General features: G+C 29.9%; 1 protein-coding gene across 5 annotated transcripts in view; it reads left to right on the plus strand.

Moving 5' to 3' along the window:
• Obsc (Obscurin) overlaps positions 1–22,303 on the plus strand; it is a 613,188-nt gene that overhangs the window by 568,335 nt on the left and 22,550 nt on the right. For all 5 annotated transcript variants that reach the window (XM_075359431.1, XM_075359430.1, XM_075359429.1 and 2 more), the window contains 9 exons: positions 1,308–1,541; positions 2,157–2,313; positions 6,992–7,186; positions 12,090–12,199; positions 12,807–12,962; positions 13,289–13,434; positions 17,053–17,217; positions 20,598–20,787; positions 21,422–21,589. In XM_075359431.1, coding sequence (XP_075215546.1) covers positions 1,308–1,541; positions 2,157–2,313; positions 6,992–7,186; positions 12,090–12,199; positions 12,807–12,962; positions 13,289–13,434; positions 17,053–17,217; positions 20,598–20,787; positions 21,422–21,589 — 1,521 coding nt within the window. The remainder of the gene's footprint in view (positions 1–1,307; positions 1,542–2,156; positions 2,314–6,991; positions 7,187–12,089; positions 12,200–12,806; positions 12,963–13,288; positions 13,435–17,052; positions 17,218–20,597; positions 20,788–21,421; positions 21,590–22,303) is intronic.

Genomic DNA, 22,303 nt, shown 5'->3' on the forward strand with positions numbered 1-22,303 from the left:
ATTGTTTTCATTTTTAATTTTATTGAACATTAAGTTCTGGAAGAACTAAATTTAAACTAATTAAACTTAAAATTAAAGAAATAATTTAATTTTTTTTTAAATTCTTCAATTTTTGAACGAGGTTGACACCAAATTAAAAACAAACTACCAACAATTTGTGAACCCTTTTTTAGTGCGGTTTTTAAAAGTTTATTTTTTTTTATTTAAAAGATATGGCTAGGCTTTTAAGAACACACTACCTGTATGATAGTCACTCCTTAAGAAAAATACCTAAAACAAGAAATTTACATCTTGATAAAAATTAAAAAGGAGATAAATGTCATAAACAGATAGCTAATGAGTATGTGAGCTAAAATCTCTGGAATGCAGGTCTCTGTCAGATTGTTTACAGACTAATTTTTTATGAAAATACTTTAATTGTATAAATTACATCATGAATCTTTAAATTTTTAATTATTAATTATTAAGCAAGCAACAGTGATAACAAAATAAAATAGAAATATCTTCTAATTGTCCATATAGCCAGTTAATTTCTTTTTAAAAATTTTTTTCGCTTAAGTTATCTGAAAAAACTTAGAACAGAAAAACAAAATTCCTTCTACAAAATCATCGTTTGAAATGGACCCATTTGGCAAATGTTAAGACCTCAACGTACATAAAGGAATATTTTTTTTTTGTCTTCAGTCATTTGACTGGTTTGATGCAGCTCTCCAAGATTCCCTATCTAGTGCTAGTCGTTTCATTTCAGTATACCCTCTACATCCTACATCCTACATCATAAAGGAATATATATGGATCAATTTAAGAACCTCCTTTTATCAAATCTGTTGAAAAAAAAGAATAGCAGTTATGTTGCTAAAGTTCAACTACAAAATAACTGTACTTTTATTCGATTTGAACCAGAGACGCTTAGAATAGTTTAAAAAAAAACTGATAAGGAATGATTCTACCCACTTTCAGCCATAGGTAATTCTGTTGTATTTATTATTTATTGTATTCAACCAAAAATGATGCATCACACTTTAACATTATATATATATATTTTCTTTTTTGTGTGTTTAGTGTCGGGTGCTGTTTTCATTGAAACAAAACATTTTTTTTTCATGAAGTTACATTAGGAAAATCCTTATTTCTAAACTGCTTATAGAGCAGTATATTGCTTAATTGTTAAAAGTTCATTTAATCCTCACCAATTTTTATATCTAGAAATAAAATTTGATTTCCTAACAGAATAACCTATTAATTACATTGGTTTTTATTCTATCAGTGCCATACTAGTATTTATGTTTTACTTAAATTTTTTCTAGGGATTGGTACAGCAACGCATCATGTCGTAAATGGTATAGACAACAACCTCTTAGTGGTGCGTACACGCATCCATCACATATGGTATATCCACCCGGAGGCATTTACACACCAGAAGATACACCTGAACGTTACTTAAAAGATAAAGAACCTAAGCAGCCACGTACTTGGGAAGATCAAATACCATCTAGGGAACCTGTTGATTATGAACTTGGACTTGCTAAATCTGAAAGCCAGTAAGTAATTTTTTTACTAATTTTTCTTTTTTTTCAGCATATCACGTAGGTCATCTTTAAAAATATTAGTAATATTAATTATTTTCTCTCTGTTTATTTATTCTATAAATGTGTTTTGTAGTATTAAATTAAAAATAAAGTATTATTTCAGTATTTTACTAAAATTTAATAACGATTATTTTATTGTTACCTACTAGATATTTTTTTATAAAAATTATTTTTATTAAAGAAATATCTATCCCAATTGTATTTGTTATTGTTACTTTCACTTTAATGTAATAAAATACTTTTGTTTTAGTTTAAAATAAAGTTATAATGAAATAGGATAGTTTCTTCAGTAAGAAAAAAAATACAACAAATTTAAAAGACTTAGTTAAAGGCAGGATTATAAATTTTATAGATTTAAAGGACCTGAATCTTGAAATTTTATTTTATCAATTTTAAAGGTAAATAAGTAATCTCATTTAAATGTATGGAAATAAATCATATTGCATATTTTAATTATTTTATAATAAATTACAAATTTATTTCATTTTTTGAACTGTTTCAATTTATTATCTTATTGCTTTATTTTTTTTTTTTTTTGGTTTAATTTATTTATTTGTTTTTTGACAGCTATCAGAATGGACCAGACACATATTTATTACAACTTCGTGATGTTGATTTTCCAGTCAGGTTAAGGGAATATATGAAAGTTGCTGCTAATCGAACACCGACTGGACTTGGCTTCACCCGTGAATCGCTTGATCAACAGCCACATATTGATTGGAGGGTAACAGATTCCTTTCTTTCTTTTGTGTCTACTTGCAGTTTATTTTAAAGTCTCTCCACTTTATATTATTTCATATTTATATAAATAGACTATTCACCACAACAGTAATAATAAACCAATGAATATGAGCTTAAATTGTTTTGAACAATTGGTTTTATCTTAATCAGTGGCTTATCATTAGTATTCTTAGTTATAGTTAACCCTTGTTCCATTGATTCAGTGTTGTGGTTTCAACTGTTTGTGATAAAAAAATGTTAAAAATAGTTGTTTAACTTATTATTTTCCCATGTACAATTAATTAACTCTCCGTATTCTTTGAGAGGTTTATTTGTGTTGCTGTTAAATTAAATCACATAATTCTTCTGTACGTGTATTTTTCTTAAGATTATTTTGTTTGGTGAAGAAAAAATATTATTCATCATAATATTTAATTTGCGCAATATTGTTTAAAGGGAACTTTTAAGCTTTGCGGAGGAAAATATTATAAACTTTAATTTACAGCCCATATCAAACAAGAAAGAAATTGATTGTAACAAACAACTACTGATGTTACTAGTAATGTTAAAATGAGTAGGTGAAAGGACTATGATTTAAAATTTATTTACAGTTCTTAACATGCTGTGCTTCTGACATTCCTTTAAACATGTTTTTGTCATATGCTGAAAATCATGGTTAGGTTTCATTCTAAACACAATTTATTAAATTTAATAAAACATGTAAAAAATTATTGATTTTATGTAAAGCTTAATTGCCTTTTACTTTTCCACCTATATATAGTTCTATACTTATGGAGTACATCTAAGGAAAAGTATACTAGTCAGGTTTTTTCAGATCTGAATGTTTCATGACCTCCTCTAACCAAAAAACACAATTTTGGCATTCAGAAATTCTTAAAGGATGTATGGATGTATTTGGTCTTTTTTTACTCAATATTGTCAATATAGAAGGATTGATTTGGATGAAACTTGGTACAGATGATTTTTACATATGGTAATATGGACGGACCATGATGGGTCCTGTGTCTCAAAATTTTACTCGGAGGATAGATATGTTTTTCATAATTTAATGCTCCTTGGGTGGCTTAAAATAGTTTCTGATAGTGTTTGGTCTTATTCAAACCCCACAAAAAGTAACAGCAAAAACACTTTTTTTTCTTATTTGGTAATTTATTCTTAACTGGTAATTTACCAATTTTGTACTAGTTATATATCACTTTGGGCTGTATTTGGGCAATTTCATTCAGTAGTACAGGAAAATAATCCTGGTTTTTTTCTTAAAATATTTTAATATTTTCTATTGAACATCAGTTTAAATAAAACAGCATTCACTTGAATACTGATGTGGTGTAAAATTTGATTTCTTAATATTTAACAAATTTTAAAACAGTTGTTTATTTTTTATGTTTGTTTATTGAAAATACGGACAGAAAAATGTGATATTGAAACCATTTTTATCAAAATAATGTAAAATCATACTTAATGTTTTATTACTGAAATGATGTGAATTTTTAATTAAATAAATTTTAACTCATTACTCTTGAGAATGAAAAACAAATTACAAAGTTATTGCCAATTTTTGACAGCAACTTGTCTGTGTCTGATCAGGTCACCTACAACTTTTTATTAATTGAGTTTTAATAATTATTACCTAATTGGGTATTGTAGTAAGTTTCTCTTTTACAGGAAACTTTATAAAAAAAAATTATACAGAATGAGTCAAAAGTATGGAAACCCCTCAACAACTTTATAACTGTTCCAGATAGAATACTGTACCTTTCAGGATAATATCAGTCACAGGTACTTTACCTTTTGACAAGAAATAGAATTTCAACCACTTCTTGGCAGGTGGACCAGCTTTTGTAACTCAAATATTTCATATAGTAACACTCTTTCTGTGATACATCATTTTTAAAATGATGTAAGACAAAAGAAATGGTGTAAATAAAAAGTTAATATGATGTCTGTAGCCAAAATGGTAGCAGAATAAAGTTAGTATTTTGAAAAAATTACACTGATACTTTTAGAAACTTTATCACAAATAAATAAATTTATAAAAAATTGATTTAGTGGACATTATCGAATAAATTTATTTTTAAAAAAATTATTTATTAATCATATTGTTTATTTATTTACATTTCATTTTAATAAATGTTAGAAATGTCCTCCTGTTATTTGACAGTGTTAGTCTGTTGTAAAAGGATGATATTGCCTTATTCAATGATCCCTAGTGATATTTTGTGCTGGTTTTCATGAATTCTATTTTGTAAATCATCAATATCTTGGGGCTTATTGTGATAAACAATACTTTTTAATCAGCCCCATAAAAAGTAATACGATGGTGACAATTCAGATGATCTCACTGTCCATCCTGTTTGACCCCTTCAGCCAATCTATCTGCCAGGAAAAAATGCATTTAAAATCTCATTTATCTGAAGAGCAAAATGAGGTAGGGCACCATCTTGTTGAAACCGAATGGTTTTGAAGTTGGAGGCAACAATGTTTTGAATGATTGAAATGATATAATCAAGAAGCAAAGTTTCATATTTCACTGCATTTAATTTTCAATAAATAAAGTTCCATCAGTTGTCCACCAACAATACCTGCCCATACATTTACTTTGACTGGATACTATATATGCCTCACGATACCAGTATGGATTAATATCAGTCCAGTATCAACAATCATGGCGATTTACATCGTCGTTTGAAAAAATGTAGCCTCATCACTAAAAACTATGTTGTTTAATAAATTAGGATCTGCACAAATATTCTTCATAATAATTTCACAGAACTAAAATGTTCAATCAAAGTCATCTTCATTAAGTTCATCGTACGAATTTAGAAGCATTTGAAATGTTCTTTTTAATGTTCGAATCATTGAATTTTGGCTAATGTTAAGTTCTCGTGCTGCTGTTCAAGTCAACAGATGAGGATTTTCAATAAGTTCTTCCATAATCTCTAATGATTTGTTATTATTTGTTGCAGATTTAGGCCTCCCTTTTCTTCCCTTATTATTTATGCTTCCTGTTTTTTCAAATTGTTTTATTGTTTTTGACGTTGTACCTTTTGAAATAGGGTTACAATTATTAAATGTTGTATTAGACAATTCACAAATTTCATTATACATCCTAACTCTATCATTAAAGCTCCTTATCATTAAAAGTGTGACCCTCTCCTGTTCATTAAATGACATGTTGATAGCAATGTTAGCAAGCAGCAAGGAAAAAATTAATTCAGTAAAAAATAATTATAGTAATGGTAAAAATGATGTAAATAACAAAAGTGGCTGGCAAATGCGGTAAAGGTAGACAAAATCAATTAGCCAACCAATCACAATAAATTCTCATAAGAAACTAACAGTGTAGTAATGAAACACTAAATTGAATATTACACAACAATGAAGTAAGCTTTATTTTTGAAACAATGGTAAGAGACCGTCAATGATCAGTCAGTTGATCAGCATGATTAGGTGACAATATTATTTATTTACTCATTAAATTGGAACAAAAACAATTTTTTGTGTTAAAAAATTTTTATTTTTATTTTTTAAAGTAAATTTTAATTTAATTTCTTTTTACTTAATTTTATTATTTGAACTTTCTAAATTTAGTAATTTACAAAATCCATATTTTATCCTGCTACCATTTTGGGTACAGACAATGTACCAACTTTTTATTTATATAATTTTACTTGCCTTAAAGAGATTTTTAAAATGATATTTCACACAAAAGGTGTTACCATTTAAAATATTTGCGTTACAACTCCTGGGCCAACCCCAAGAAGGAAATGAAATTTTATCTCTCATCAAATGTACCAATACCTTATCCTGAAAGGTACGGTATTCTATCTGGACCGGTTTCAAAGTTGTTGAAAGGTTTCCATACTTTTGACTTGCTTTGTAAAATTTATTCTTATTGTAAACATTAGTAAGTTTATATTATACAATAATGCTTTAACAAAAATACAATTTTTGTTTATTGTATTCTTGAAGTCATAAAATCTCTATACTCTTAAAAATTCATAAGATTTTCTAAGTGTTTTATGTATATATATAAATATAAAATGTAAATCAACTTGATCCACCCAAGTACAGAATTGAGAAATATCTTACCTTATTTAATTGTTTTTCTACAGAGTACATTTGCAGGATCCCACTTCATCATTTGTATGTAAAAGCTTTTTGTATAACTGCATAGTAAACATAAAAAATATTAAAAGATTAAAATTAGAATTTAAATGATTAAAAAGTTAGAAAATAAAAGATTAAAATACAAACACATATGCAAATATTTTATTCTTGTAAATTTTAATTTTTAATTTTAATCTTTAATATTTTTTGTGTTTAATATGTAATTATTAAATAAGTTTTTTTACATACAACTGATGATGTGGGATCCTGCGAAAGTACTCTTGTAGAAAAACAACAAAATAAGGTAAGATATTTCTTAATTCTCTGCTTGGGTGATTCAAGTTGATGTAAATTATATATTTATTAGTACAGAGGTGATATGGGTCTTGAAAGGTTTGATTTTAGGAAAATATATGGATGTATATTTGAAATTCCTTGAGGATTAAATAGTTTAGAAATGTTTTGTTCTTTGATGGTGTAAAATACAATAAAATATTTTGGGTATTATTTTTATTGAATCGTTGTGGTAATTATTAATTTCATATTTTCAGGCTCCAGTTATTAGGGAGCGGCGTAGGTTTACTGACATAATGGATGAAGAAATAGACGATGAAAGGAAAGCACGCATCAATAGATATGGCAGCCCAGACACTTATACGTTGCGCAGGTTGAGAAATGAAATAGGTACAAGACTCGATGCACATGTTGAAGCTGAAGCATTAATTGAAGCAAAGAGAGATGGCCATGTATGAAAAATTTTTATTCATTACTATTATTATTATTTTTAATGTAACAAGAATGAAGAATAGCATACTTTTTTGGTCATACAGAAACAGTTTCTTTTGCACAATCCAGTTCTGTGTGATATTGTCATTGTTTATTATGTTTTATGTTTTGTTTGAAATATTGTTTTTATTTTTTTTTCACCTAGATATTTCTGACCGCATAGCATAATTTGTAATTATGAAGTTTTTAAATCAAGATTATTTACTTCAACATCAGTTGAGTTTAGTTACTAGTACAACGTTCTTGTAAAGTCTAATTTAACTAACCTTATCCTAATAGGCAGTGGAGATTGTTAATGAACAAGAATAATTTATTCATTATAATGACCAATGACTTTGAATCATGAATGATAAATGTTTGGCATTAGCATATAGACAGACGTAAACAGTGCTGTTTAATGGACTAATGGAAGCAAGAATACTCATAGTTTTAGAAATAATATAGCACATTGTAGGAGAAAACTAAATAACCTATCTGTTTATTTTTTTATAAAATAATTGTTTTCATTAACAAGCATTTATACACATTTGCAGAAATAAACAATTTAATAAAACCAAGAAAAAGCATATAAGAATAAGAAAATAACTTTTTATTTTGGAAGAAAAACTGATTTCTTATTACAGAATTCTGTATTGGCTTGTACCCCCAGTATTACTGAACGAACATAAATAAATACGATTCTTTACTGTTTAATTTTGAACCAATTCTTTAAAGAATCCAAGTTATTCATTTGTTAATTATATTTTATATTTTTTTTGTTTTCGTTGGAGGAAAAAGCTCTGCCAGTCACCGTCTGCGCAAGACGGTAATGTCAGGCTTTCACCAACTAATAAACCTCCCCCTTAAACGGCAGACCGGATACCTGCCTTTCAGCACAACTCATGGCCTGTTGTTTCCGCGGGCTTCTTGTTTTGTGGTTCCTTGTGTTTTCTTTCACCACTTGTCCATTCCATTCTCTTGTTTTGAACATTCTCAAAGTGGGTTAGGGAGTCTCAAGCACCTCATCAGTAGCGGCAACTCCTACGAGCCCCTGACAACCTACCAAGCTATCCCTTCCCCATCCACTCTTATTGCCCCGGTGTTACGCACAGGCGATCCCACTGTCCTACACTATGACCTCTTACAGATAAAGCTTACAGTGGATCCCATCCAGACCCATCTCAACCAGGAAAGCACATCCAAATGGGAGGACCACCAGTATGCATGACTTCTAGTATTGTTGAACGATGTCATGATGCCTGCCCTCTCACACTCTTCCAACACCACCTCTGTAAGAGCCAATGCAGTTAACACTTCAATGAAACTGACAGTCACAGATTCCTTCAGTCTGACACAACCAGACTTAGAGACCCTCTTCTGTAGTCGCTGATGTCAAACGGCACTAGCAAACTCAAGTAATATGAGCAGATGGTCGCTTAGGCTTTCAGTATCCAGAGTCTGCCAGGAGACGACAGAATTGACATGAGGAGAACTCATGAAAGCCAAGTCTATACAAGAACTCGAGTCTCCCCTACAAAAGGTGGGCCACCTTTTATAGAGGAGACCTTTTTTTACAATGATAGGGCCTATCATTGTTAACACACACCAGATTGTAGGTGGTTACCAGATCACTTAAATAAGTACTGCGAGTATTTTGCTGCATACCTGCCAACTCAGGAGACTTTGTATTAAAATCGCCCAAGATGATAAGCCTCCGTCCACAGAAACCAGCCATGTGATCCAAGAAGTTGACGTAGACATCTTGTCAATGTTAAGGATGTGGTAGTAAGAAAAAAAATCCACTTCCTTTAGATTGGCCCAAACCCTTCACCATATCCAGAATTAGGCAGTGAAAACCCACCACAGGAAAACCCAAGCATGCATCGCTCCTAATGTCAACAAGCTACTTCTCACCCATAATGGTCTTGTTGGGCTCAGAAATGGCCACTGAGTCCACTGAGTTGAAGAGCCAGCTGCCAACAGTTATCCATAGCCTGATGACACCTGTTAATGTTAAGCTGCAAAATTTTCATGACCACTTAACACAAGCACCACTCATTGATTTGTGGTCCTCTGGGTCACACAGCACACAAGAAGACTTCTCTGTGCACTGCTGCCTCTGGTGCCCTAGTTTATCATAGTTGAAATAGAGAACTGAGCGATCAATACCGGAGCACCCTGACATAACGTGGTCAATCTCCTAGCATCTGTAACAGCGTGTCCCCACATCACAGATGATAGCACAACATTGCACCCACCCAATGCACATTCTTTCCTCCTTCAAGGTCCTGGCTGCTTGGTGAGACATAATTAGAGTACTCTTCTTAGTAGATCCAAACGCATGGTGAAGAGAAGTCACCCTGAGCTCCTCATTCCTGCCCGGAACAACTGCAATGCAGTCCTTGATTATCTGCTCATCATTCGCAGCATCAATATCACTGATGTGTACCATGGTTCGGCAGTAAGCTCTGGAAATCATCAGCCTTGGCTTGTAAAGCAGACTTAAATGTCTCAGCTCCTTTAACATTATTGACCCATATCCTCAGCTTCATTGTCAGACAGTCGATCCTTCATGGTTTTCAGCAGGAGGTCAGCTTATGATCTGCCAGAAGCCCTCAGAACCAGCGTCTTGGTGCCCATAGTCACAGGTCCAGTAGCAGTAACCTTGCCACTCGAGGCCCAATTATCCAGTTTCAATAGATTAACTCTGATAGTTTTCTCTCTACCCTTGCCAAGAGTCTCCTAACAGACTATCCAGTCTTGTTGCTGGGGAGATTGAAAACTAGAACTTCAGATTCTTTAAGAACAAATTGAAACGCCCGAAGAAGTTTGGACATGATGACCCTGTCACCCTCTTTAGAATCATAAAAGGTGGTGTAAAAAACATCGCCGACCAAGGACGATTCTCCACCAAGAAGAATGGCCTCCACCATCCTGTTGGAGGACGTTGGACAGTTGGACAGCCAGGAGCAGAAGCTCATTATCTGATACCTCACGATCCAATTTCTCTCTTGTCAGTTTCAAGGTCCCTGGGATCCTCAGTTTGTGTAGCCATCACTGTCACAGTGGCTGGCAGCAACAACCAGAAATGGGACATGCCGTACATAGCGTTCATCAGCCTCCACATCCCATGCCTTACTGCTCACTCTCAGGGCACAGTCCCATATCTCCCTCTTTGTGTTAGTGGTCTTCTTACACAGATTCAGCAATACATGCACCTGAAGTCTTAAGTCAATGTAAACAATGTCCGGTTGCTATACGACTGCTAGCAATGGGAACAAAACCATATAAATAAACAAAAATAAATGAACACAAAACTTCAGAACGAAAGACAGAAACACTAACAAAATATAAATAGGAAACAGCAAAATAAATACAACAGTGAGATGACGAGGTAACCTCAACCAAGGAGCATCACTAACATAAACGCTGTCAGTCGTAGCCCAAGACCAACTAATTACATTTTATATTACCTATATTTTACATAACCTATTTTAAATCTTTTGTTTATCACATTTATTTTTAATCATAATAAATTACATAATTTTTCATGAAAATATTGTTATGAATATCTATAAGTATATTTTTAAATCCACTTTTCAAACACTTCTATTTTAAAAGTTTATAATTTTGGTTTTTCAAATATATAAAACAGCTTCTACCATATTTTTTTTTTTTTTTTTTTTTAAATTGTACTAGATTCAATTTACTTGCATGATATTAGCCAACTGCTTAATATTTATTTCATGAACTTCAGTTTGAATATTTTAAACTGTAGGAACAAAAACAAATACAAAAAATAATAAAAATACCAAACATAACATATAACTCTTATTATTTCTAGCAGAGTAGAGTAAAAATATATATTTTGTTACAGGGGCTTTGATGATTAATTTTTTAAATCCCTGCTTGAACTGAATTTTTAGTATATGCGTAGTTCTATGCACTTATGTGCATGTTTGTTTTTATTTTGTGTCTTATTTTTTTGTAATCCTTTCAAATAATAAATTTTTAAAGTTGTTAAAAAATAAAACGATTAGAGTTTACCAATGTAGCTCTCCCAAACTAATGAAGAACTAGACTAAGTTTGCCCATGGTGCTGTAGTAAGAACGCTGTTAAAACTAATTCAGTTTTAATTAAATATCCATTAGTTTGAAAATAGATTGATAATGCCTTAGACAAGGAAAAAAGAAATTGCTGCTTTAGTAATTTATAATTTTTTGATGCCTTTAAATTTCTTGCTTAAATTGTTGATGATAATTTTGAGAATTTAAATAATTTCTTTTCTGCTTACTTTATGATACATTTAATATACACTTATGCAATTTTTTCACATACTATTTATTGTAGTTATGTTAACGTGATATCTGGATTTAAATAAAAAACTGCAAACTTCAGTTGAAAATTTTTCTGTATTTCATCTTCGTTCTTGTTATAACCCAATGTGAGCCTTGGCCTCCAAAACCAATCCTCTCCAATGTTTTCTACCTATCTCCACCTCCATTTAATCTCCCACACCAAACCTTTCAAGATCCTTTCTATATTTCATAGTTATTCAAATATACTAAAAACAGTGGCAGTTTTGGAGGGTTAAGAAAGTAAAACTTATGATAAGTGTAGTGGGGAGAGGAGTAACATACAAATTTTATCAGAATGAGTGATTAACTGTTGTCAACCAATGGTTGTGTGTTTTGAAACTTCTGTCATCTTGCTTTAAATGTTTAAGCATCTTTTAAATTACATTTTATTCCAAACAGTAACTAGTGACTATGTAAGTTAACTGTTATTTTGTTTTATTTATTATTTTTATAAAAGAAAAGAAAAATTTCAACCAAGAAATACACCTTTATATAATTAGCTTATTTTATTCTTTTATTTTTTAGGCTCCATTCTTCAGAGAAAAGCCACAGATAACACCAATTCGAGAAGAACAGAATGCTGAATTGTCCTGTCTGGCTGTTGGTGATCCAAAACCTATCATCCAGTGGTTTAAGTGAGTATCTAGAACAATTTTGATTTTGTCGTAGTATAGCAAGATCAAAAATAAATATAAAAAACGTAATGAAAAGAACCAAAATTTAAAAAAATAACCAAGACCCAAAATCAAAAATACATCACCAATACGATTTATTAACAAAGTAATAATTGAACATATCATATTACTATACACTATAATTCCACTATGGACTATAATAAACTTTCCAGTGTCAAAATATCTCTTCAATATTTATCTTATGTGCTACATTTTTATGAACAAAGATAAAATAATTCAGTCAAAATTAAACTTATTGCATACAGAATTATAAGTGAACATCCTATCAAACTGTAGTTATTTTAAAAATAATCTTGGTGCTTTATTGCTTTGGCATATTCTGATTTTTTTTTATTTAGCACGATAACACAATAATTTAATTATGGAATTATTATTTATTTATACTACCATAATTATGTAAAACAGTTTATATTTATGGTGTGATAGAATTAAGTTTTTAAAGATTATTAAGCTATCATGAATTAGAATCGCAATAAGAAAATTAATAACTGTTTATTATTTATTTTAATTTACATTATATCCTTATGGAAAAATTTACTTTTTGTAGAAATGACCTTGTCATTGGTGAAAGTAATCGCATAAAGATAATTGAAGATGAATCTGGACGATCAGTGTTAAGATTGCAGCCTGCTCTTAGTATCGATGCTGGTATCTATAAGGTGGTAGCTCGTAACAAAGTTGGACAAACTGTTGCTAGAACCAGGTATGAAAATGCTTTTATTAATTTTTGTTAAAAGTAGACTACATTAAAGGTAGAGAAATTTTTTTTCTGTTATTTTGAAATGAAAAAAGTTGACTTTCTTCTTTGATGTAGATTCCTTTTGTTCAGTGGTCATCCTCTTTAAGTGATGAAAAATGAGTTAATGTAGATTTCTGATTAATAAATCCTACCTTTTTTTTATCAACTAATAATAAAACAATATTGAACTTGTAAAGTTGAACTTTTAATCTAAAAAAATTAGGTTTTTTCATTTTAGTTATGGACTAAAACTACATAAGGTATTAACAATTTGTGTTTAATGCAAACAGGTTAGTTATGGCAACAGTCCCAGGTGCCCCTGATTCACCAGATGTGAGTGAAATATCTGATACAGAGGTTCTTCTGAGATGGAAACTACCGAGGGATGATGGTAACTCACCTATACTCTGCTACAATTTACAGTATAAAGAAGCAGGTAATATTTTACATAATTATATATTATTTACTTTTGAGTTTTGTTATCACTTAATTACATTTCATTTATACACATTTTCTTGTTCTTTTAATTTCTGGAGGCGACCTTGATTATAAATATTTTCTTCTTTCTCTTTTCTATCAGTAAAAAAAGATGCTACTTCTACCTCTTGTAACACAAGGATTATTGACTATATTAGAATTCATTGTAAGAAATTAAGCATCTGATTTTCTGTATATGATTTTTATGATGTGTGTAATTTTACACTTATATGTAACTTTGCGATCAGTTACATTTTATAATTTTAGTTGGTTTATGTAGTAAAATTTCTTTTGTACATAAACAGCTGACAGTTAAATACATATTGCGCAAAATAATTTATCTTGAAGTGGATTTTTTAAACCTGATCAACAGCTTATTTATAAATCCAAGATGTGAATTATTGACATGCTAGTGAGTGAAAGCATTTTTAATAAACTGTTTTATATGCGTTATCGAAGTTAAACAACACTGGATTCAGTTTCACTGCTTGTTGCATTTATTATTAATAAATGATCATACAATCTGATATTACTCATTCCATAGTATACTGATAACTTCTTTTACTCTTTTCAGCTTGTATTTTCATATTCACAAGATTCAATGTAAAACACTTCTTGCATGATTCTTTCTTGATTTTATTACCTAGTTGTTTATTTATGTTTTGTAATGAGTTATTGACAAAGAGGACAAAATATTGATTACTTTTTTATATGGATATTATATTCTAAATCTGCATTTATGCTTATAGATAAGACTTGATTTTTTTCTTTTTAAATTATTAGCAGACCCGGCAATGCTTTGCTAATACTAGATTTGAGTGTATATATATATATATATATATATATATATATATAGATTAACACAATTGAAAGTTTGATAAAACATTAAAAACTGAACATTACAGAACTTCACAAAAGTTAATCTTTATAATAGTCAGAATGTAAATAAATCCAAATGGCAAAACAACAGCCTATCGGATTTAATTAAAACCACTCTCTAAACACAGTAGTCAGTTCAAAATATCCCCTAATTATCTTTCTGTTCGTCAGATCGAGGATTTCAGTAGCTTTAAACCTTCTCCGAACAACAGGGGGCCGTTTTGCAAAAGCCTGCGTGTAAATTGGTCCAGTAGCTTTTAGTCTACAGTGAACACACATATGAACATTGCCTTTTAATACATAGAAGAAGAAAGTCTGTTTTTATATTTGTTTGTTTAGTAAATACCTCAACACTAGCACCATGTAGCAGATATAGTTTTTGCAAAAACGTTTTCTTTCCACATAACTAATATATATTCTGAATATGAGCCAAAATCAGACCATAAATGCAGTTTTTCCAAATATCTAGTGAGTCCACTTTTTGCAGAGGTATTTCTTTCCATGAACACATATTCCAAATATGAGCCAAATTCAGACATACAATTCTTCAAAATATCTTGATCCTAGCACCACCTAGTGGGTCCAAACTAAATCAGAAACCTTCACGGGTATGTGCACAGCAACTCACCAAAGTTTCATCGCAGTCAGATGAATGGTATAGGAATCCATACGGGACAAACAAACAAACATTCATTTATATATATATATATATATATATATATATATATAGATTATTTATTGCACAATTTGTTGAGTGATGCCAAAAATTATAAAATAACTGTACTTGGTCATATGCTTATATAGCTTGTTGAACTGCAAACTGTGTTTTTAAATTTGATGATCTATAGGAAACCATTTAACTTAGTTTGGCCATTGGGGTTTTACCTTACAGAATACCCTTCAATTTTTAGGATGCTATTTCCTGAGACATTCCAGGTTTTGCCAAACTAAAATATTATTTCTTGTGTATGTGTAATTTAATGATGTACTTAAACCTGAACCCTTAATTCTCATGAAACCATGAGGGTACAATCTTCTTCAGCCATTTATTTAGTATCTTCTTTTAGTGTAATTTAGAGGGTTTGTAAATGTCGACATCAAATGCTACTAAAGTAGTCTCAGTCCCTTAAAATTAATAGTATGCCAGTTTTAGCCAAATCTAAAATTCTTTACTTTTTATTAATACTCCATTGTGATTACACTTTATTGATTCAGTAGATTTTAGTGGCTTTATCCATATATACCTAATTCAGTCTTTAAGTATATTTTCAATCACCCAAGCTTAATTTCTGTTCCCTGATTATAACAAATGCTAACTGTACATTTGAAAGGTCTTTTTTATGTAAGAAATAATCTTTCTTTAGCAATGCTTAACACTTCATCTTAGTTTTTCTTATACCAGTTTGCATAACACACTTTTGTCACCTGTTTTGGTAATTTTCTACCAGATTGTGTTTCAAAACATGCCATGACATGCCCTGTCTAAGAAAGAAAATATGCCTTTTCTTCTCTAAAATTTATTGTGCACAAATGAAAATCTAGTATTTCTTACCCATAAGCATCTTGGAAGTTGTTAATAAACTGTTGCCTTTCATCTTACTGGCATGTAATTTTGTGCAAAACAATGTTATCATCACCAATTTGCTTTAAAATCAGATCTATTTAATGACTTGACAATTTTAGGGACTACGCTTTTATTTTTCACCAAATAACCAGAGAAATCATAATTAGTTAAAAGTCATGACCTCCATCCTTTGATTGCCATAAGAAAATCCAAATCCACAAAAGTAAAGCACTTTTATTTTTGTGTCCATTAATGAAAGTCTCTTTTTATACTTGTTTTGGGTGCAGCTTTCATGAATAAAAAACTAATTAAAAAGTTTTGAATGCTCTTCTTACAGTCCATTTACAAATTCGTGTACTTTCTATTATACATCATTTTTTCATTTGTAATTAAACAATGTAAATCCTTTCATATTCACCTTAATATTAAAAAATAATTTATGGAACTTGAAACACTGATTAAAATTGGTTTTTAAGTATGGATACTTATAAAACTAAAACAGTAAATACAATATTGCACACTAGAATTGAAAACACAATATGGTTATTTTAATTATGCACTAAATACTATCTGTATGTTACATATATATATATGTATGTGTGTGTGTGTATATGTGTGTATGTGTTGCCTAAACAACAGTACATATTGGAAGATGAATTTCCAATTTATCAGTATTTATACACATGAGTATTTATCTGACAGTTATCATATTACAAACGCCTGAGTGGTGTGTTTTCAATTATAAGAAAACGTGGATATATTTTGTATGTAATTCCAAAATCTGGTTTGACTAAAACCCTCAACTTGAGTGTTTCTCCTAAATTTAGCAAAAATAAAAAGAAGGTGTTTGATGTACAAAGAAAATAATCTACACAATACTACATAAAAATAAACCTTATCTGGATTACAAAAAATATGTTCAAATTAAAAAATTAGCACAGAAAAGAAAGAATGCCAAGATATATCAAACCATTCTTGTGATTACTAAAAAAAAAGGTTATTGATAAAAAATTTTTGTTACTAAAAAAGACTAATACTTTAAAGTTAAGAAAATTATTGTTTTTTATTAGTTTTTAGCATATATTTATTACTGACATACTGGTTTTATGATAAGTCATTTTCATTTTATTTTAGAAAGTGTAGAATGGACTGATGTAGCAAGCAACATAGATCATGAATTTTGGGTTGTACGAAACCTTCGTCCAAAAACTGGTCACCAATTCAGACTAGCTGCCCGCAACAACTTGGGATGGAGTCCAAAAGGAATACCAACAGAAACTATCAAAACCAAAGAACCTGGTGTGTACTGTTAAATATGTGATCAATTATTGATACATTTGTATCCATTAACCACTTTTTTGGCAATTTTTGCATAGATTTTGTACATAAAACATTACATTACAGCTCTTAAATGATATGAAATCTACAGATATTATAAATTTGATAAAAACTATATTACTAACAATCATTCAAAAATAAGACTGAACACATTGTTTGATTATATACTTAAGAGGTAATTGAACCTATTTAATTCAACTAATATTAACTGTAGCACTACTGGAAACTCCTCTGCAAAAGATATTAATTTGTGAATATTATTTGTGAAAAACATCTGAATGAATACTTCCATTAATTAATTAGAAAAGTAGTTTGTAATTTTAAATAGTAAATTTTGAATTATTAGTTATTTTGATAATTTGGACTAATGGTTATTTATGTTGATTCAAAATTGCAAGGCAATAATACAGGAACTGATTTAGAACATTAATATGAGCAAAATATTTGTCACATATCTGAAAATGCATTGTTTCAAGTTCTGGCTAGAAAAAATATTTCTTCTGATTTTAGCTCCAGCAATAAAATGAAGCCATACTTAAATTAAGGAACAAATTTATGGTGCATATGTTTGTTTGGCTTGAAAAAAATTCCAAAACTGTTAGAAAATGTAAATAGTCATCAGAAAACTAGCAAAAGTTTCAGAAATTCAGTTTTAATTGAAACAAAAAACAGACCAGATTAAATAGAAAGATGTTATAATTTTAAGTGGAACAAAATTGTTACTCAAATGCTAAAATTAGCATAACTAAAATAAAAAAAAGAATAACCATTAAAACAGATAGCTTCTCTGAAAATTCTTTTATTTTATGATTTGGGGTAACTGCTGATTAATAATTAATTTTTTTGTATTGTACATGAATAATTTTATGAACAGATTTGTGTTGCTGTAGAATTAACAGTTTAAAAACATTGTTTACCCAGCTGTTACTCATAATATGAGCAACGTAAATTCACTGTACATTTAGAGAGTTGGTGGACATGCTGTGGTGTGGCTGCACTTCAGAAATATAGTGACAAATAACCAAGTTGAAAATACTAAATCTAGAAGGTTTAGTATTAACCCACCAGGTTGGTCTAGTGGTGAATGCGTTTTCCCAAATCAGCTGATTTGGAAGTCGAGAGTTCCAGCATTCAAGTCCTGGTAAAGTCAGTTATTTTTACACGGATTTGAATACTAGATCGTGGATACCAGTGTTCTTTGGTGGTTGGGTTTCAATTAACCACATACCTCAGTAATGGTCGAACTGAGACCGTACAAGACTACACTTCATTATTTACACTCATACATATCATCCTCCGAAGTAGTACCTGAATGGTAATTCCCGAAGGTTAAACAGGAAAAAGAAAGAAGAAGGTTTAGTATTAAATCAACTTAGTATTAATCCACCACTGTGGATAGTCTGGAGATACAATTCATACATGATATTATGCCAGCTCACTTCTCTCATAATGTATTGATTATTTAAATAATATACATGTAGTATTAAGGTGTTGAGAATTATGTTAGTGAAACAGGCATCCTGAAACCAAAAATAGTACATAATAATCATCATCAGTTTTTTGTAAGAAATGCAAATTCTGAAGAAATACTCAATGTCACACAATTATGGTAATACATGCACCTGAAGGTTGTTAAATCATTTAAGTATTTCACAACCAAACATGTGACAAATTAGAGAATTAGAGAAGCAACAATTAAATCCATTTCACCAAAAGTGTGACAAGACAGACATATTACCACCATATCTAACAAATGGAAAAAACACTACCAATGGTTATTTAGAAAATGTGTATACAATCTCAATTTCCTTAGTCTTATTTGGGCTGCTGGATGACTTTTGGTTCACAAAAAGTAGAATTATCAGTTTCTGAAACAACCATATTTGTGTAGAAACTCCACACAAAACTGCCACAACACATGTCTAACATACTTTTTTATTAAATTTTGTTTAATGTGATCTCTTTTCTTACCACTAAGGTTTTCTGGAGCACAGTATTTAATTTCTTACTAATTAATCTATTGAAAATAATCCAACTGTGGAGAATTTGGAGATATGGTTCATACATAATATTATGCCAGCTCACTTTTTCACAATGTATTGATTATTTAAATAATATATACAAGTAGTAATCAATGGATTGTTTAAAACAGACCAATAAAATGGCCACCACAATTTCTCAGTCACATACTATAAGTTTATTTCCTTTGTAGTTGAATGAGGTCACTAATTTATTCTGCATATATGGGCACATAAGAAGAACTAGGAAATCGGATCATAGATGTTACAGCAATTATGAATAATCCTGATGCTATAAGACATGCTCATTAAGCATTAATTCATCATGCTGAATGCCTTACTCAACAAAATGGTAGTGTCATAAAAAAACTTCTTTGAATGTATGTTCTAATCATAAATAAGTATTTTGTTAACAAATCATTTAGAGATAAAAGTAATTAATATAATTTTTTATTTTGTTTTGTATATATTGAGATCAACATTTAAATCTGTTTACACCTTTTTAGTATTATGAAAATTTTTATTCTATTTGGTTATAACAATTTGCTGCCACATTTTGGCCTATTTTATTTTTAATTAAAATCAAATTTCTGAAAGTTGTATTTGTTTTCTGCTGTCTTTATTTACATCAGTTTTATCAGAATTAATCTCTTTACAAACTCTTTTTAGAAATTTCCTATTCGCTGATAATTAAAGACATTGTTTACAAAACCTAAAAAAAGATGTTTTTTTGGCTCCATTTTTTTGGATTTTGCAAGTTTTCTCAGAAACTACTAGAGGTACAGTTTTGGAACCTTTTGTCAATTTTATGGCCAAAAAACACCAAATAGTACAAAAAGTTTTACTATAGTTTCATTTAACCTGGGAGCAGAAATCAGGGCAAAATATTTTGCTAAACATAACTTTAAAACAGAACATTTTTGGACATATTTTTATAGCAACCTTTTTGCTTATATTAATGTCTCAAATCAGTTTCTATTCAATTTTGAATTATCCTCTACATATAAAAATTTGATGGGCCAGATTCTCTAACTACAATTTTACCAAACTCGTTGAAATAAGATAGTATAACCTGCCTTTATTTTGTTAAATCTTTATCTGGAGAATTTGAAAAGAAGCATTTTCTTTTTAAGAGATCAAGTGAAACCAGTTGTGCAACTAGATTTCTTTTATGTGTTTCACACAACTATTCATAAATACTAAGTAATTGTTTTTTATGAACTGTATAAGAAGGGAGACTGAAAACTTGTTTCAGTAAAGTACTGTAGGAGTTAGTATATGAAAGAATAATGCATCTGATTTTTTCTTGTTTACTTATCACAGGTGCACCTAAGATTACAATCACTAGTGCTATGAGGCACTATCAGACGCTGAGTGAAAGTGGACTGGAAATAAAACCAGAAGACTCGCCTGTTAGCAAAACTCAGATTGATTATAATAAAGAAACTTCCCCTATTCAGTGGAGTACCGAACAGCCTACCGACAAGTACAACTTTATTTCAGAAATACATAGGTAAGGCAGTTTTTTTCTAGACATAGTACTGCATTGTTAGTTTGCAAAATGTATAGTTTACATCAAATTTAGGACATCAATTCCTGTAAGTTAAACTATATAAAATTGTGAACCGAGAGAATAATTTAGTCTCCAGGTTTAACAGGTGATTGTAATTTTTGTGGAATATTTTAGATTAATATCATAAAAATGTTATTTTAATTCAGTATTAAATTATGTGCAATTAAGAAGTATAAATGTTCACTGTCTGGTAATTTCTTTGTTAAAGAAGATAATGTATTTTTCCCTGTTTGACAGCCCTGTTCTCTCACACCTCTTTAGAGTATTTATATATAGAATTTTGTGACCCCTATCTTTCTATAGAATATTATATATTTTCCCAGCCTCTTCATTATTTACCCATATTAATAAAAATTCTTGTGTTAGTATGAAAAACCTTACAAGAAAAGTTTTGTGGGGTCTTCCATCAAGAAACAATGCTTTTTGGTCCACTCGTGCATTTTCATGACAAAATTTGTTACTATTGACCATTTACTTGATGATGTTCTAAGATGTATAAATAAGATTTTACCACTAAAAATATGAAATATAGAATTTTTGAAGTCAGAAATTTATTTTCATTTTTATTTGACAGGGGCCAGTTTTCAGTAGTTGTAAAAGGAATAAAAAAATCTAATGAAGAAGTTGTTGTCGGTAAGTTATTGGAATGGCAATCTGATACTGAAGAACAAGTTAACCAAGAGTTTGAAGCTCTGCGATCACTGAGGCACGAACGTATAGCATCACTGTTAGAAGCATTCAGGTATTGTGTAACAGTTATATCACAACTATTTTTAATTTTCTTCACCTAATTTTTTTAAAATTTATTTATAAAAATGCTCTGGCACAATTCAAAACTCTAAAAAGCAGAGTTAGATGGCTAAATTTTCTTAATACACTATTTACAGACATAACAAAGAAAGGACAGTAAAAGAGCACAGTTTTGATATGGTACATGTGAATTTTATAATCATTTCAATCCTGTAAAATCAATTAACTGTTGTAACTAATTTTATTGTCTTCACTGTTATGTTTTTAAACTTACAAGCCTATCTCCTGTCTTAATGATATATATAATTCCACATTTTCTACATTTTAAGTTATTCTTTATATGTCTTAACTTATATTTCTTTATATGTCTTAACTTATATATGTAGTTTCATTAAAATCAGTTATTCTCTGTACATTTTAACTTCTTTTTCCTAACACTTGAGATCACGTAAAACTTTAATTTCAGCCATTATTTTTAGTAACCTAGCGCTATTGTTTTGTTTACATTAATTTTTTAGTATTTGAAGCATTATAGAATTATTTCAGTGAACCAGAGTTATTTGAAAGAAAGTGAGGTATGGTATAAGATAGTCTTATATAACGTCTTACTAAAAACATAAGTCATCACTGCAGTTCATCGGAATTGCTGCACAGACAATCTATTTTTAAACATAATGCAATGAAACCATTACTCATTTCTTATCTG

Source organism: Lycorma delicatula, chromosome 3 (assembly GCF_047948215.1).
Source record: "Lycorma delicatula isolate Av1 chromosome 3, ASM4794821v1, whole genome shotgun sequence".
NCBI lineage: Eukaryota > Metazoa > Arthropoda > Insecta > Hemiptera > Fulgoridae > Lycorma > Lycorma delicatula.